This window comes from Miscanthus floridulus, chromosome 6 (assembly GCF_019320115.1).
Source record: "Miscanthus floridulus cultivar M001 chromosome 6, ASM1932011v1, whole genome shotgun sequence".
Classification (NCBI taxonomy): domain Eukaryota; kingdom Viridiplantae; phylum Streptophyta; class Magnoliopsida; order Poales; family Poaceae; genus Miscanthus; species Miscanthus floridulus.
Genome location: NC_089585.1, coordinates 117,972,750 through 117,987,651, shown reverse-complemented (window position 1 = coordinate 117,987,651; position 14,902 = coordinate 117,972,750). Strand labels below are relative to the sequence as shown.

Sequence of the window (14,902 nt, the reverse complement as noted above, 5' to 3'; positions counted from 1 at the left end):
AGCAACGCGTTGAAATCAAATGTGTCTCTGATAAATGCCTTTTCTCTAGGCTTGTGACATTTATCCTAACACTGCACAGAGACAAAAAATTGACGTGACCTTGATATGACCCTACAAGAAAAAGTTGCATACTTAAACCTTGGGTTGGGAAACACAATAGCTTGAATGCATCTAAGGGGGTGTTTGAATTTGGTGACTAAAATTTAGGAGGTATCACGTGAGGATATCGCATGGGATGTTCGGATACTAATAAAAAACAAATTACAGAATCCGTCAGTACTCCACGAGACGAATTTATTAAGCCTAATTAATCTGCCGTTAGCACATGTTTATTGTAGCACCACATTGTCAAATCATGGACTAATTAGGCTTAAAAGATTCGTCTCGTAAATTAGTTGTAAACTATGCAATTAGTTTTGTAATTAGTCTATATTTAATACTCCATGCATGTGTCCAAACATCCGATGGGACAATGACTAAAATTTAGGAGGAGCAATCAAACACCCCCTAATCCTACGTGGATGATAACTTTTATGTGAGCTAGTCAATACTGTATGCCTCCATTGCGCTTGCCCTAATGGATCAACAGATCACAGTGATTGAGTGCTACGGGGTACACAAGTGATTGAGAGGGTGTACACACGCAAAGAAGAGATTGAGGGGCTCTCCAGTAGGCTTGTTGCAGTAGCCTAGCCCGACAAACCCGACCAAGCCCGAAAATACCAAACCCAATGGCCCATGCATCTTTTTTAGACTTTGGACCAGGCTGGGCTGAGCTGAAAAAAGGGGAGTTGTTTTTGGCCCAGAACAATCTTGTCCATGACCATCCTATGGGTAAAGTTGGTTAGGCTCAGATTGCCCACAAATTTTCTATAGTGAAAAAACTATGCTATAGCGAATGGGCATATGGTCTAGGGGTAGGATAGTCTAGTGGGATGCTATCCGCCAGGGTTTAAACCAAGGTGTTCATATATTTTTCTAATTTTTTTTCTAAAAAATTAGGTTACGCGCACGCGTGCGCGTTCGGTGATACTGCGCGTTTTTCGCGCACTAAAGGCTGGAGGGCCCCTCAATCTCTTTTTTGCGTGTGTACACCCCCTGAATCACTTGTGTACTCCGTAGCACTCAAGCACTGTGATCCGTTGATCCATTAGGGCAAGCGCAATAGAGGCATACAGTATTGACTGCCTCACATAAAAGTTATCATCCACGTAGGATTAGATGTACTCAAGCTATTGTGTTTCCCAACCCAAGGTTTAAGTATGCAACTTTTTCTTGTAGGGTCATATCAAGGTCACGTCAATTTTTTTTTGTCTCTGTGCAGTGGTAGGGTCAATTTTTTTTTGTCTCTGTGCAGTGGTAGGATAGACGTCACACGCCTAGAGAAAAGGCATTTATCAGAGACACATTTGCTTTCAACGCGTTGCTCTTTGACTGCTTCTACAAAAAGTCACATCAGTCCTGGCCGGCTCCCTAGTGCTAGTGTTGGTGCTGGTGGTAATAGAAGCAGCATTATTGCAACCCGTCAAATCATCCCCTCCTTTCCACACCAAGATCGGTGGCGCGGCAGACCCTGCCACGTCACCGGTCAGCGCCCCGGTCGTCGACACGTCATCCCTCTCGCCGCGCCACCATGCATGGCGCGGCACAGACGTTTCGCCGCGCCAGGGAAATAGGCGCGGTCAAAAGTGTTAGTTTTGAAAAAAAAAATAACAATATCAGTTTTAAAATTAGTTTACAAAAAGTGTTAAAAATAAAAAAAAATCTTCTTAGGCACTGTAGGTGCCATTGTACATAAACCTCCTTTTCCTTCTTAACCCAGAGCCTTTACTTTCAAAAAAAAAATCCAGCAGAACACAGAATAGAACTTCCTCCATATACTAGTATCAGATAAGCACAGTACACACTGAGCAGTTACAAGTAGAATTAGAACTTACATCCAGCAGGCTTCTAGACAGGGTATATCATCAACTTCACAAACCTGCCCATATAGCAACCAATTATTCAAAACTAGGGTATAAGTAACAACATTATACCAACTAGATAACAACATCAAGCAAACCAAGCTGGGATGTATCTGAAAATGGTCAAAAGCAGCTTGGCCAAAGTCATTCACTCAGCCAAAGAGGCTGAGTTCACCAAGCTTGCAGCAGCATCCATGGAATTAATCACTTCAGGAATATCGAGTTCACGTGAGATACTGCCACTTTCATCGATCTCAAAATCAAAATTTGTTGGCCCGGAGCTCTCTTCCCGGCCTGCAACCTCTGCATCATCATCATTAATAAAGCAAAGACTAGGGTCTGTGCAGATAACAGAACCAAAGCTCCGATGCTTTTGGAACGGGAAGGCACCGATCTCTGCATCGATCTTGCCTTGCACATCAAACAAGAGGCCTCTTAACCTCGCCACCTCAGCCTCAAGTGCTGCATGCCTCTGCAGTCTCCTCAGCAGCTGCTGGTTGGTGGCGCGCAGCTTCTTGACCTCCTCCTCTAGGAAGGCCGCGTGTGCTTTCTTCTTCTCCCGGTACTTACGCACAGCCTCTCTGTTTCCGAGAGGTTTTCGAGGCGTCCTCAGCTCTTCGCTAGAGGCTATGACCTGCCTGTGCGTGTGGAGGCATGTGTGGATATGCATAGCGGCCGATGGACCCGGCGGATTGCAGGTGTGTGTATGAGTACATGCAGCTGTACTCTTGAAGAAATCGTCGAATCCATGGGAGATCTCAGGGTGTGGTAACAGAAGGTGGTGGCTTGGAAGGTCTACTCCGTCGTCCATTTGTGACAAAAGGTGCCAGTAAAATTCTTCCTCTATGGTTAACTGGGCAAGTTGAACAGAGGTGCCAAAGCACTTCAACAACTCAAGAATTTTTAAGTTCCAACAAAATCGAAAGAAATTTGAGCTTTTTCGGTAGCTGAAAAATTCAAGTAACCCCTAGATTACTGGTTAATGATTGTATAGTCAAGAGAACATGCAAGTACCAAATATTCATGGTGGCCAGGAGCATGAACATATGGACAACTCTAGGCACTAAATAGCAGAGCCTCACAATATCCCAACCAGGACGAAAACCTTCTGCATAAGTGATCAGCACCCGGATCATTATTATCTAATATAACAGATTAAACCAAGAGAATGAACTTGTTCGAAGAAGAAAATACCCAGTCTGCCGAACCGCATCAAAATCTCATCTTGATGTAGGAGGAAGCGGCGGAACCGAGGGAACGACCTCCCGAGACAAGCTGCTCCTTGCAAGAAGGCGTCCTCTTGGCCGTTTCACTTTCGGTTCGTCTCCTCTCGCCTCTCGGCCAATCTTTTTATTCTTGGCGTTTGCTCACCTTTTTCCTTTTCTTTCCGGAATCTCGGTGGGAGGAGAACCTCAGGAACAGAGAGAGCAAGGGAGCGGCGAGGCTAGGAGAGTGACGTTATCGGATCGGGTGCGGCCGAGAGGATAGAAAGTGAGCTGTGAGCGCATCCCTAGTTCGTGACACTATTCTCTTCCTATTCATTTTGGTTTGCAATATTTGGCCCGGTGGATTCAGCCAGCATTCGAGCAAGTTGACTAATAAAAGATCTTCGACAAATGTTAACGTCAGCAGTGTGGCGGGAACTTTGTATTAATGCACTAATTTTCATGTAACATTTTTTCCTTTTCTTTCCAAATTATCACAAATCCAAATAAACTCTGTTTCTAGCCTGTTAGATTTTGTTTCCCAATGATCATAACATGACACGACGGTGGTCTGTGTATCCTAGAACCGAGACTCGTGACCCTGTTTGTTTCGCTGAAATTTGACTTATATTGTTGCTTATGCTGATTTATTGTGAGAGAAAAAATATTATTCGTTCAATGAAAAATACTGCTAAAGTAGTGCTATAAAACATGACGGTTATTTGTTAAGATTAAGTCCACTCTTGACCCCTTAACTCTTGATTTTATCTATTTTTATTTAATCATCAATAACAAAACTGTCTAACTTTGACATCTCAACTATCACAACTGTTTAATTTTGACCTCAGAGCAATCTCAAAACCAATCAAACCCGCCCCGGGGTTAAAATTGAGTGGTTTTGATAGTTGAGGTGCTAAAGTTAGACAAAAGGAACTTAATCAAGTATTTTAGTTTTTTTAGATATATATGAAAAATTTATATATTAAGTTTACTTATTGATAAATACTTATATGTATTAAATATATATGTACTCTTTTTTGGATTTTTATATACTGGATATTTTATTTTGAGTACGAATCCGAATATATTTAAAATATAATCTATAAGTTTGAAGTTCTCATATTTTGAAATTCATTTTTTAATTGTTCAAAAAAAATTCGGTCGGAGAAATGACTAATATCAAAGTCGTAGATCTCAATGAGACATACAACTTTGTAGATGATGATTTTTTTCGTTCAAAAACATTTACAGTCCTGAAATTTCACTTGAAGTTATCATATTTTAAATTCAATTTTTTTGAATTCTTCGAACGAACTCGGATGGAGAAAATGACCAAAACCAAACTTATAGATATTGATGAGATATACAACTTTGTAATTGTTGACTATTTCAACTACGTCCCAAAATTCAGTTTGAAATTCTCATATTTTGAAATTAATTTTTTTTGAATTGTTCGAACAAACTTAAATGGAGAAATGACCAAAACCAAACTCGTAGATCTTGATGAGATGTACAACTTTGTAGCCGATGACTTTTTTTACTTTAAACCATTTAAGGTCTTCATGTTTGAATTTCTCATTTTTTTAATTTATTTTTCTAATTGTTCGAATGAACCCGGATAGAGTAATGGCCAAAACTAAACTTGTAGATTTCTAAGAGATTAACAACTTTATAGTTGGAGACTATTTCATTTGAAATTATTTATTGTCCTAAAATTTTGTTTGAAGTTCTGATGTTTTAGAACTCAAAGTTTTTGAATTGTTCGATCAAACTCGAATGGAGAAATAACCCAAATCAATGTGATAGATTGTATTTTTTGAAAAACTTGGTACCAAAGTTTAATTTATGATAATTCTAAAACTTCTTTTTATGATAAAAATCCAATAAAGTATAGATAAATAGTTTAATACATACAAATATTTATCAATAGGTAAATTTAAAGCACTTGATTAAATCTATTTTTTGCCTATCAACTCTTGTCTTTATATAATTTTAGCACGTCAACTATCAAATCGTTCAATTTTGACTCCCTGAGGTGGTTAGTGGTTTTGAGATGGCTCTAGGGTCAAAATAAAATGGTTTCGATAGTTGAGGTGTCAAAGTTAGATGGCTTTGTAGTTAAAGAATAAAATTAGACAAAAGCCTAACTTGATGTATTCTTTTGGTTGATCAAATATATTCCATTTGGCTTGTTCATATTTATTCTTAAGTTAATCATCATGCCAGAAAAAAAAAACTTGATCTTAAGTATTCAATCATTTTAAGTACTTCGCTTGGGACTTAAAAAAAGATAACACGGACATCGGAAGACCGAAAAGGACACTATTTATTAGCTTTAACCTACCCCACAAGATAAAAATTTTCTCTTCCAACTACTTAGTTTTTCTCTCAATGTATTCCTCAGTTGCCTTTTTGGTCTTTGCTTTGTAACTTCATAAAGTGCATTTTGGAATATCCAAATACCTAAGGTGACGCTTGGATGGTGAGGGGGAAAGGGAAACGGAAATTAGGAGGTATGGGTTATGGATTGAGAAATAAGATTTAAAGCCAATCCGTTCTTTGGGTTAGCTAGGTTTGGGTTTGGGTTTGGGTTTAGTGGGGCCCACAGGCTTTAAAAAATAAATAGAAAATCCTATCCCCACCCTATGGCTGCTGTTCTTCTCCAAGCTCGGGAAGGTTCCACCAGCGCACGTGCGAGGAGATCGTAACCCGCTCATAACCCACCTCCATCGATGGGATGGCATATCCCTTTCCCTATCCCTCTCTATTTCCTTTTCCATAAAACCAAACAACGGATGAGTTATCCATCATCTCTTATTTCCCTATCCCACCCCCCTATAACCCAATATCCAAACACCACCTAAAGGGTAACAACCCATTTGCATCGGAAGAGAACTAGGTATTGGTACTCATATTCCTTCGCTTGACAAAGCAAAATAGTTCAGTGAAAGTTAATTTTTAAACCCGATAACTGCTCATATTCTTTGCATGTTTAATAGCATGGTCCATAAAAATAATTATGTCATCCTCATACCACAAGACAAACAAGCTATCTTCTACTAGGTGTAAAATAACCCCTTTAACCTATTCTTCCCCTTTAGCTCTAGACAATAATGGCTAACATGTCCACCGTAAAATGTTGAACACGATTGGTGACAAAATATCACCTTCCCTAAGGCCTTTTAGTCGGCAAGAATAGGCCTAATTGTTCATTTACTTAATTGTCGATGTTTTGGACTGGCGAGCCCTCAACCAACTAGTAAAAATGTACTGTGTGCCCCTAATCCCGAACGATGATGCAAAGAGACGCAACGTTTATACTGGTTCAGGCAATAGGTGCCCTACGTCCAGTCTGAGATATCGATCTTGTATTCCTTGCACCAAAGTGCTTGTAGTAGGGGGTTACAAGCAGGGCGAGAGAGGGAGCAAGTCCCAGGTCTCTGCGAAGAGCGGCGTGAATTGCTTGAGATGTGGATCTCAGGCAACGAGGAAGCGTGTGTGTTATAGAGTGTCACTTTTGTGAGTGAGTGAGTCTGTCTACCCCGTGAGCTCGTGCCTGTTCGTATCCATCTTGTGTGCTTGTGTGCCTCCCCCTAAAAGTGGCCCCGGTTCCTCCCTTTTATAGTTGAAGGGGGGACAGGGGTGATACATGTGTTAGCTATGCGGCATCGTGCGAACAGAGGCGGCATGTCCGAGCCCTGTAGCCTATTACTGTGGCAGCATGGTCGATGGAGTGGTCCTGCCCTTGAAGTGCTGGGGCGATGCGCCAGTCACACCCGATCCTGTGCGACGTGGGAGCTCTAGTGATAGCTTGACGCAGGGCATGGCGAGCGATGTGTCGGTCACTGTGTGTTGATCGCGTAAGGAGCCGAGGCTCAGTTGGTGCCGAGGCCGAGCCATCGTGGGGGGCTCAGTGGGTGCGAATCTTGAGGTTGCCGAGATCCTGAAGTGGATTACCGAGGCTTGGAGGGAGCAGTTGGTCCTGTACACTGATTTCGAGGCTATAGTGACCCGGACTTGACTCCCCATGCCGCGTTGTTCTTGGAGTAGGGGTTAGGTAGCATAGCGTAGTGCGAGCACTGGTCGTGGGCACAGTACCGAGCACAGCGGCCGGTAGCCCCTGCCCTATCCTGTCCTAGATGGTATGGTGTTGATGCGACTTCCCGTCCCATCGGCCACTCTACAGTGTCAAGCCATCATCCGGTTGATGTCGCGGGGGTGGTTGGTCGCATTAACTAGACGTGACGCTCTGTCGGGGAGATCGGTCGAGGCAGGGCGACAGGGTTATTGTTGAGCTGGCCTCGAGCGAGACGGAGAATCGGCATCTCGTCCAAGGCTTTTCGCGCGGGGCCTCGAACAAGATGGAGAATCGGTTCCCCGTCTAAGGCCTTTCGTGCGAGGCCTTGAGCGAGGCGGAAAATCGGTAGACCGTCCGAGGCCCTTCGGGTGAGGCCTTAAGCGGGGCAGAGAGTCGGTGGCCTCAGTCAAGGCTGGGGGTTAGCCAATAGTTTGTCTTTTGGTATTGATTTTGATGGGGTCTAAGCGATTTTTTCGGTTGTTGCTTAGGGGACCTCTTTCTATAGTACCCGACAGTAGCCCCCGAGCCTCAGGGAGAGTGTGAACGCTCTTCCTGAGGTTTTGACGAGACTTGGCTCACGGCAGCTCCTAGCGGGATGGTGTTTCATACTCAAGGCCTTGGTGGGTGCGCGCGAGCGCACCCGTCGGGTGTAGCCTCCAAGGCCCTAAAGGAATGGATTGATTCCTTCAGGGGCTTTTCTTACGTTGTGCGAGGGGTTTTATTGCATTTGCCGAGCCCATGAGTGCGAGTTTAGGTCGCTGAGCCTCAGTTTGGTTGTAGAAAGAGCCCCTAAGCCTCTGCTCGGAGCAAGAGGACGATCAGGGATTTCCCTGTCTTTTTTGTACGGCCCTCATGCATCCTTTTCGTTCGAAAGGAGAGGTGGAGGGTGCCATGCTACCCTCGGTGGGCGCGAGTAGTGACACCTTCGGTGAGCTGTTATCGGATAAGCCCGAGTGGAGGCCCATGCCCCATTCAATAGGGGTTGGCTAGCAGTCCAAAGACGCACTCCAAGAGTACTAGAGGGCTTCTCTAGTGGGTGCCAGGGCCATTTGGCTCGATGCCTCCTTATGGTGGGATCCCATTCGGAGACCTCCCTACCGGTCTTGGACACGACTTAGTGAATCCTGAGCAGTCGCTTGCTCGGGCCTCGGCCATGTACAGGCTCACCCATAGTCATCCCTAACTCTATTGCCCTGGTGCGGCTATCGAAACCCTTGGGGGCCCAGCCCTCGAACACCTAGACCGTAACGGGCTCGGTGCCCTTTATCGTGTTTTCCCTATGAGTTCGGGTTGCTTGTCTTTGGCATGGTTGTAGGAAGAGCCCCCAAGCCTCTGCACGGAGTGAGAGGGTGATCAGGGGTTCCCCTGGCTTTTCATGTGACCCTCGCGCGTCCTTTTTGTTCGGATGGAGGAGTTGTTTGTCGAGCCCTCGCGTGCGAGCCTAGGTCGCTGGGTCTCGGCAAGTTTGCAGGAAGAGCCCCCTAGCCTCTACATGGAGCGAGAGTGCCGTTAGGGGTTCCCCTGGCTTTTTGTGCGACCCTCGCGCTTCCTTTTCGTTCAGAAGGAGGGGTTGTTTGCCGAGCCCTCGCGTGCGAGCCTAGGTCGCTGGGTCTCGGCAAGTTTGCAGGAAGAGCCCTCTAGCCTCTGCACAGAGCGAGAGTGCCATCAGGGGTTCCCCTGGCTTTTTGTGCGACCCTCGCGCATCCTTTTCATTCAGAAGGAGGGGTGGAATATGCTAGGCTACCCTCGGTGGGCGCGAGCGGTGACACTTCCGGTGAGTTGTTATCGGGTAAGTTCGAGTGGAGGCCCATGCCCCATTCGATAGGGGTCGGCTAGCAGTCCAAAGACACACTCCAAGAGTACCAGAGGGCTTCTCTAATGGGTGCCGGGGCCATTCGATGGGCCCCAGTGGCTCGGTGCCTCCCTACAGTGGGATCCCATTTGGAGACCTCCCTGTCGGTCTCAGACATGACTTAGGGCATCCCAAGTGTTTCGCTTGCTTGGGCCTCGGCCCTATATGGGCTCGCCTGTAGTCATCCCTGACTCTGTTGCCCTGGGGCAGCTGTCGAAACCCTCGGGGGCCTAGCCTTCGAACCCCTAGACCATAACGGGCTCGGTGTCCAGTTCCTTTGTCAGAAAGGAATCGGATGGGGGATATCTCCTCCCCCCTATCGGCTTAACAACGGCAGGCACGCCTTTTGAGGCAGTTTTCTCGGGGAGGCAAAATGACACCTACCGCTGCTACGGTCGGACGTGACACTATGTCAGTGGATGTGACATAACTGTCCACACGATTAATAAGGAAAAGGTGGGTACGTGGGCGGTTAAATCGGATCTAGATTAACTGTGCTAGATCTAAGGGAAACTTTCTCGATTTCATCGCCCATCTGCTTTGCCCCCTTCCTACATAAATACGTGATGAGCCTCACCCCTCTCCTCCTTACCTTGCCTGCCCTTGCTTTTGCTACCCTCGAGCCATTGCTAGGGATAGATAGTGCCAGGGAGAAGAAGGGAGAAGGGCGAGAGAGAGAGAGAGAGCGAGAGAGAGAGGCTTACCGCTGTAGTTGCATTCTCCACCGCACTCATGGCCATCGCAATTATCATTGAGGCAGATCCTTGGGGTCGGTCCGATGTATCCATGGAGACGCTCCAGTTGCTCATCGATGACGACCTTCTCCATCCAGTTACCGACCCCAACAGGCTAGAGTGAATTGCTCCGTTGGGCGAGCCGGAGCTGAGGCCACATGATGGCTACATTGTGAGCTTCGTGTCCTTTCATGAGCGTGGTCTCAGCCTACCGGTGGACCGGTTCATGCGGGCGCTCCCGCACTACTATGGCATGGAGCTCCACAACTTCAACCCCAACTCCATCGCACAGGCAGCCATCTTCATCTCCGTCTGCGAGGGGTACCTGGAGATTGCCCCCCATTGGGAGCTATGGCTCCACCTCTTTCGAGCGAGGCATACCACCAAGCCAACGGGCATGACGGGCACAAGGAAGGCGGTGAGGGCCGGCGGCTGCACTCTCTAAGTGCGCCAGGACCGGCAGCACCTTTACATCCCGGCCTAGCTCGCGTCAACCAATCGCCACTGGTACACCAGCTGGTTCTACCTCCACAACGACGATGATGGACTTCCCACCTACACTGGGTGGATCGTGGAGAGCTATCTAGTGAAGTGGAGGTATGGCGTCCCAAAGGAGGATCAGCCCAAACTACAGCCGCTCCTAGATGGGCTAGAGAGGCTGCGGAACCGTAGCCTTATGGTGGCTGTGGTCGTGGCTGCCTTCCACTGCCGGAGGGTGCTACCGCTGATGGCTTAGCGGCAGTGCCTGTTTGAGATGAGAACAGATGAGCCGATCGAGGGCATCCGGATGTCCGCCTCCGCCCTCTCTGATGAGGAGATTCTTCGTCGGGTGAGAGAGACGGTGGAGGGGCGGCTGAAGATTGGCGGTCTGACCCCATTCGCGATGCGCCCATCACGGGGGTACCTTTCTCTGGTAAGTCACACGCTGTTGCGGCCCCCAGGGCCTCCTTGTTCCTCACCATTTTCTGGTCCCTTATTTGTATTCGCCGTCCCCGCAGGGGATGAGGGACGTGTGAGCCTCCCCACCGCTCGTTCCTGAGGACGTAGAGCGGCGGGCGGTGAACCGGGCGCACGCCGAGGCATAGAAGAAGTGGAAGGATGCCGAGGGGGCAAAGCATAAGAGGAAGATCCTTGAGCGCGAAGAGCTGGAGAATGCCATCGGTAGCAGAGGCAGGAGGGTCTCCCAGTGGAGGCGTCTCCGTCGCCGTCGCTGTCGACGGACTCTGCGGGCGAAGATGACGAGAGCGAGATGGGGCAGGGTCCCCTGGACCATCTCCCTGACATCAGGGAGACAGTGCTCGGGGCATCGTTGAGCACCCCGGTGCTTCCAGGAGGAGGAGGATAGGACGCCTCGGGGCCGGCAACCGCACGCCCCGAGGCCAAGGCCGACACGCTTGAGGAAAGGGTGTTAGGGAAGCGCACTGTCAGCTCAGTGGTCTCGATGGCAAAGGTGGAGTAGGCAGTGGTGGGGGCGATGTAACTGCCCCCACAGAGGGTTGAGGGGGCACCGGAGTCCGGCGAGGACCGGCCGGCACCGGCAGATACAGAGGTCATGCCACCGCCGCTGCCACTGTTGTTGCAGAGGAGGGTCACTGTGCTGAAGCGGTTGCATCCCTGCTCGAGGTGAGTGTTTTGTCATGGAGTTGCAGTACCTCCCGCTCATCCCTTGGCCGCATGCTGAACTTGTGAATCTGCACCTCTAGCCGGAAGCGTCACGTGGAAGTGCCTACCCTGGCACAACATAAGGCGCTCAAGGTGAGCGCCGGCTCCACCGCCCAATGGGTGACGGAGGCACAAACTGCCAAGCAGCATGGCGTAGCCTCGGCCAGGGCTGACCCGAAGGAGCCAGACGCCCAAGGAGAGGCGGCCGAGGCAGCCATGGAGCAAGCGGAGGAGGAGCCTATGCCTCGCGAGGCTGAGGACCATGAGTCGACTGGAGCCAAGGTGCCTTCAGTCGCCCAGGCCACCGAGGTCAAGGCCCCTCGGACCTCCGAGGCCGAGGCAACGGAGGCCGAGGTGCCTAGGACCATCGAGGCTGTGGTGGCAGAGGCCGGAGCCCCTGAGACCACCAAGGCCGGGGCGATGGAGGCTGGCGTGAGCATGGCAAAGTTGGTGGCCTAGGAAATGGAGATGGGGGTGGGGCAAGCTTCAATGCTGCCCCCCGATCCAAGGCCCGCCACCGCCGCAGGAGAGCGCTCGGGAAGTGGAGATCCATTCGGTCTCCTCTGACAATACTTCCTGAGAGAAGGAGATGGCGGATGCCAAGGCGGCCAGCACCGTGGAGCAGCCTACTCCAACCTCTAGCGAGGGAAGCTCGGCCCTCGTGCGGGTGCAACTCAAGCCCCGCGGGTAGGATCACCCGCGTGTCTTGTGGCAGAGCCGGGACGACCCTGAGGGGGAGCCTCTGTTCGCCCTTGAGGACACGGCCGAGGGGGGCATTGGGACACCTTTGAGCAATACCGCCAGCTGGTGGAGCGGTCACTGCGGACAGCGCTGTCCGTCATGGCCAATGATCTACCCGGGGTCGCCTAGGTACACGCCTTCTTTTCTCATGCGGTGTCGTCTTTTTCTGAGTTTTCTCGTAGTGCATGACCCCTATTCTGTCTCTCTAGGAGCTCAAGACCTGGTCCCTTGGGAAGTCATTGTTCCTCCGATGGGAGAGGGACGTTTGGGACCAGCTCCAGTGGTAGAAAGGCTTGCTCGCCGATGCCAACAAGCTTCTGTCGGAACAGAGCACGGCCGTGGTGGACCTCCGCCTTCGCTGTGCCGATATGAAGGCTGAGGCAGCCACGGCGTAGGAGCAGGTGGCCTCTTTGGCAGCACGGGTCAAGGAGCTAGAGGAGGAGCTGACCCGGGTGGCCAGCGATCGGAACACCTTTAGGTCCCGGGCTAAAGAAGCGACGGCCTCCACCAAGGCCCTTGCTGGGCAGCTAGGGACGGAGCAGGGTGCGCACCTGCTGACAAAAGGTGCCCTGGCGAAGGCCCTCAAGGTGGCCAAGGCCTCCCGGACCGAGGCCATGGCCTGGAAGGGAAAGGTCGATGGTGAGTCATGTTCCCCTTGTTTTACTTGTTTTTCTTGTGTTCGACCCCTAACTCCCTGGTGTGATGCAGAGCTAGAGGCAGAGGGTTCTAGGGCAGCCGAGGCTTCTCAAGTCGAGGTCTAGGGCTAGAAGGAGAAAGCCAAGGCCTCTCGGGTCAAGGCCCAGCGCTGGAAAGAGAAAGCCGAGGGTGAGTCATGTGGTCCTTTGCCCCTGTTTGGCTTATTTTCTTGGCACAGGGTTGGAGAAGGAGGCTTTCGTCGTGGTGCAGGTGGTGCTCGAGGCTAAGATCGAGAGGCAAAACGCGCTGTGGAGCGCTGCCCGTACCGCCTATGAGGCCCTGGAGGTTGAGGGGGTCTAGTCTGGCAGCTCCCTTGGGATCCGCTTAATCACGTTGAGCGCCCAAGTGCACGAGCGACTCCGAGGGGCGCTGCACATGGGCGTCAAGCATGCCCTAGCCATTGTCGCCTCGCACTACGTCGGCGTTGACCTCAAGGCCATCAGCGATGGCTACGTCCTGGCCGAGGATGACGAGGAGGCCGATGAGGAGGTCATGAAGCTGATGGAGGTGGCTGAGGGCCCCGGCACGGCGCTGGCCAAGCTGTTCGAAGAGGAGGTGATCCCTCCCACACCGTCTGCCGATGCTGGAGACCCTACACCTTGACCTGGGCCCAAGAGGCCATGTAAATAGATTAAGGATTACGTTACCGTATCATAACACTGGTGGCCATCGAGGCCTTTTTTAAAGTAATCGTGCATCTACGCTTCTTAATTGTTTTTTATTGTATTTCTGAGCCTCTGCCCTCTGTCTCGTCTCTGAACATATTTCTTGCAAAAAAACTTCCTCAGAGCCTAAGCTGCCCCTCAGGCAAAAGGTGGTGAGGGAGTGCCGTAGCCTAGAGGCGTAGGCCGTCTCATGACTCGGCCGACCTTTTGGCCTTGAGATAGTCTTTTGGTCCTTAGGTTTTTTACAATCAATTTGTCAGAGCACGCTAGAGAGTTTGGCGTAGAAATTTTTTTGAAAAACAATTAAAAAATGGTGCGTGGGGCTTAGGGGGGAGTCCCCCCTTCTAGCCCCCAAGGGAGGCTTGGTTCTATAGTGGCAGAGGTGTGTCCTATTCGAGCCCCGCAGTGGGCACCTCTATAGAGACAGAGCTGAATCTCCCTTACGGTGTTATCGTAATGCCAAGGCCTGCGATGGGCTCGGGGGGTTTCTCGAAAAATTAGAACAACTAAAGAACGCTTCTTAATTGTATTTCGAGAAACAATGTATACAATGCTTGGAAATTTAAGGGTAAAAGTGATGTAGCTGTTCTATGTTCCAAGCATTGGTGAGGATTTCACCCTTCTCATTGGCTAGCTTGTAGGTTCCGGGTTTTAGCACTTGGGCGATGATGTACGATCCTTCCCATGGTGGGGTCAGCTTGTGGTGGCCCTTGTTGCTCTGCCTTAGCCTCAGCACCAGGTCGCCCACCTTTAGGTCTCGGCTTCGAACGCGCTGAGCTTTATAGCGTCGTAGGGCTTGCTGGTACTTGGCCGAATGTAGCAGCGCAACGTCTCGGGCTTCCTCTAGTTGGTTGAGGGCGTCTTCGCAGGCAGTGCGGTTACTTTGCTCGTTGTAGGCTTGTAGCCTCAGGGAACCATACTCCAAGTTAGTGGGGAGGATAGCCTTAGCTCCATAGACCAAGAAGAATGGTGTGAACCCCATGGCTCGGCTTGGGGTGTTCCTCAGGCTCCAGATGACCGACGGGAGTTCGGCAAGCCATTTCTTGCCAAATTTCTTCAACCGGTTGTATATTCTTGGCTTGAGGCCTTGTAGGATCATGTCATTGGCACGTTCTACTTGGCTGTTCGTCCTAGGGTGTCCTATGGCTGACCAAGCCACACAAATGTGGTGGTCATCGTAGAACGTCAAGAACTTGCGGCCGATGAATTGCGTCCCATTGTCAGTGATGATGGTGTTTGGAACCCTGAACCTATGGATGATATCAGTGAAGAACAGCACCGCTTGCTTGGATTTGATTTGATTGA

At 49.7% G+C, this 14,902-nt stretch overlaps 2 protein-coding genes across 3 annotated transcripts; one reads left to right on the top strand and one right to left on the bottom strand.

Moving 5' to 3' along the window:
* Window positions 1–1,856: 1,856 nt before the first annotated feature.
* On the bottom strand, window positions 1,857–3,407 carry LOC136459270 (basic leucine zipper 23-like). Of its 2 annotated transcripts, XM_066459144.1 has the most exons (3): window positions 3,159–3,406; window positions 2,979–3,072; window positions 1,857–2,817 (listed from the first exon to the last, which is right to left on the bottom strand). In XM_066459144.1, the coding sequence occupies exon 3, from the start codon at window positions 2,773–2,775 to the stop codon at window positions 2,113–2,115; it is 663 nt and encodes a 220-aa protein (XP_066315241.1). In that variant the 5' UTR covers window positions 2,776–2,817; window positions 2,979–3,072; window positions 3,159–3,406; the 3' UTR covers window positions 1,857–2,112. The 2 variants fall into 2 exon arrangements, with proteins under 2 accessions (XP_066315241.1, XP_066315240.1); XM_066459143.1 differs by having other exon boundaries at window positions 1,857–3,072; window positions 3,159–3,407.
* Window positions 3,408–11,385: 7,978 nt separating this feature from the next.
* On the top strand, window positions 11,386–13,232 carry LOC136461093 (uncharacterized). The gene is made up of 4 exons (XM_066460543.1): window positions 11,386–11,456; window positions 11,537–11,927; window positions 12,632–12,875; window positions 13,111–13,232. Exons 1-4 carry the CDS (start codon window positions 11,386–11,388, stop codon window positions 13,230–13,232), a joined length of 828 nt encoding a protein of 275 aa, XP_066316640.1.
* Window positions 13,233–14,902: the final 1,670 nt, after the last annotated feature.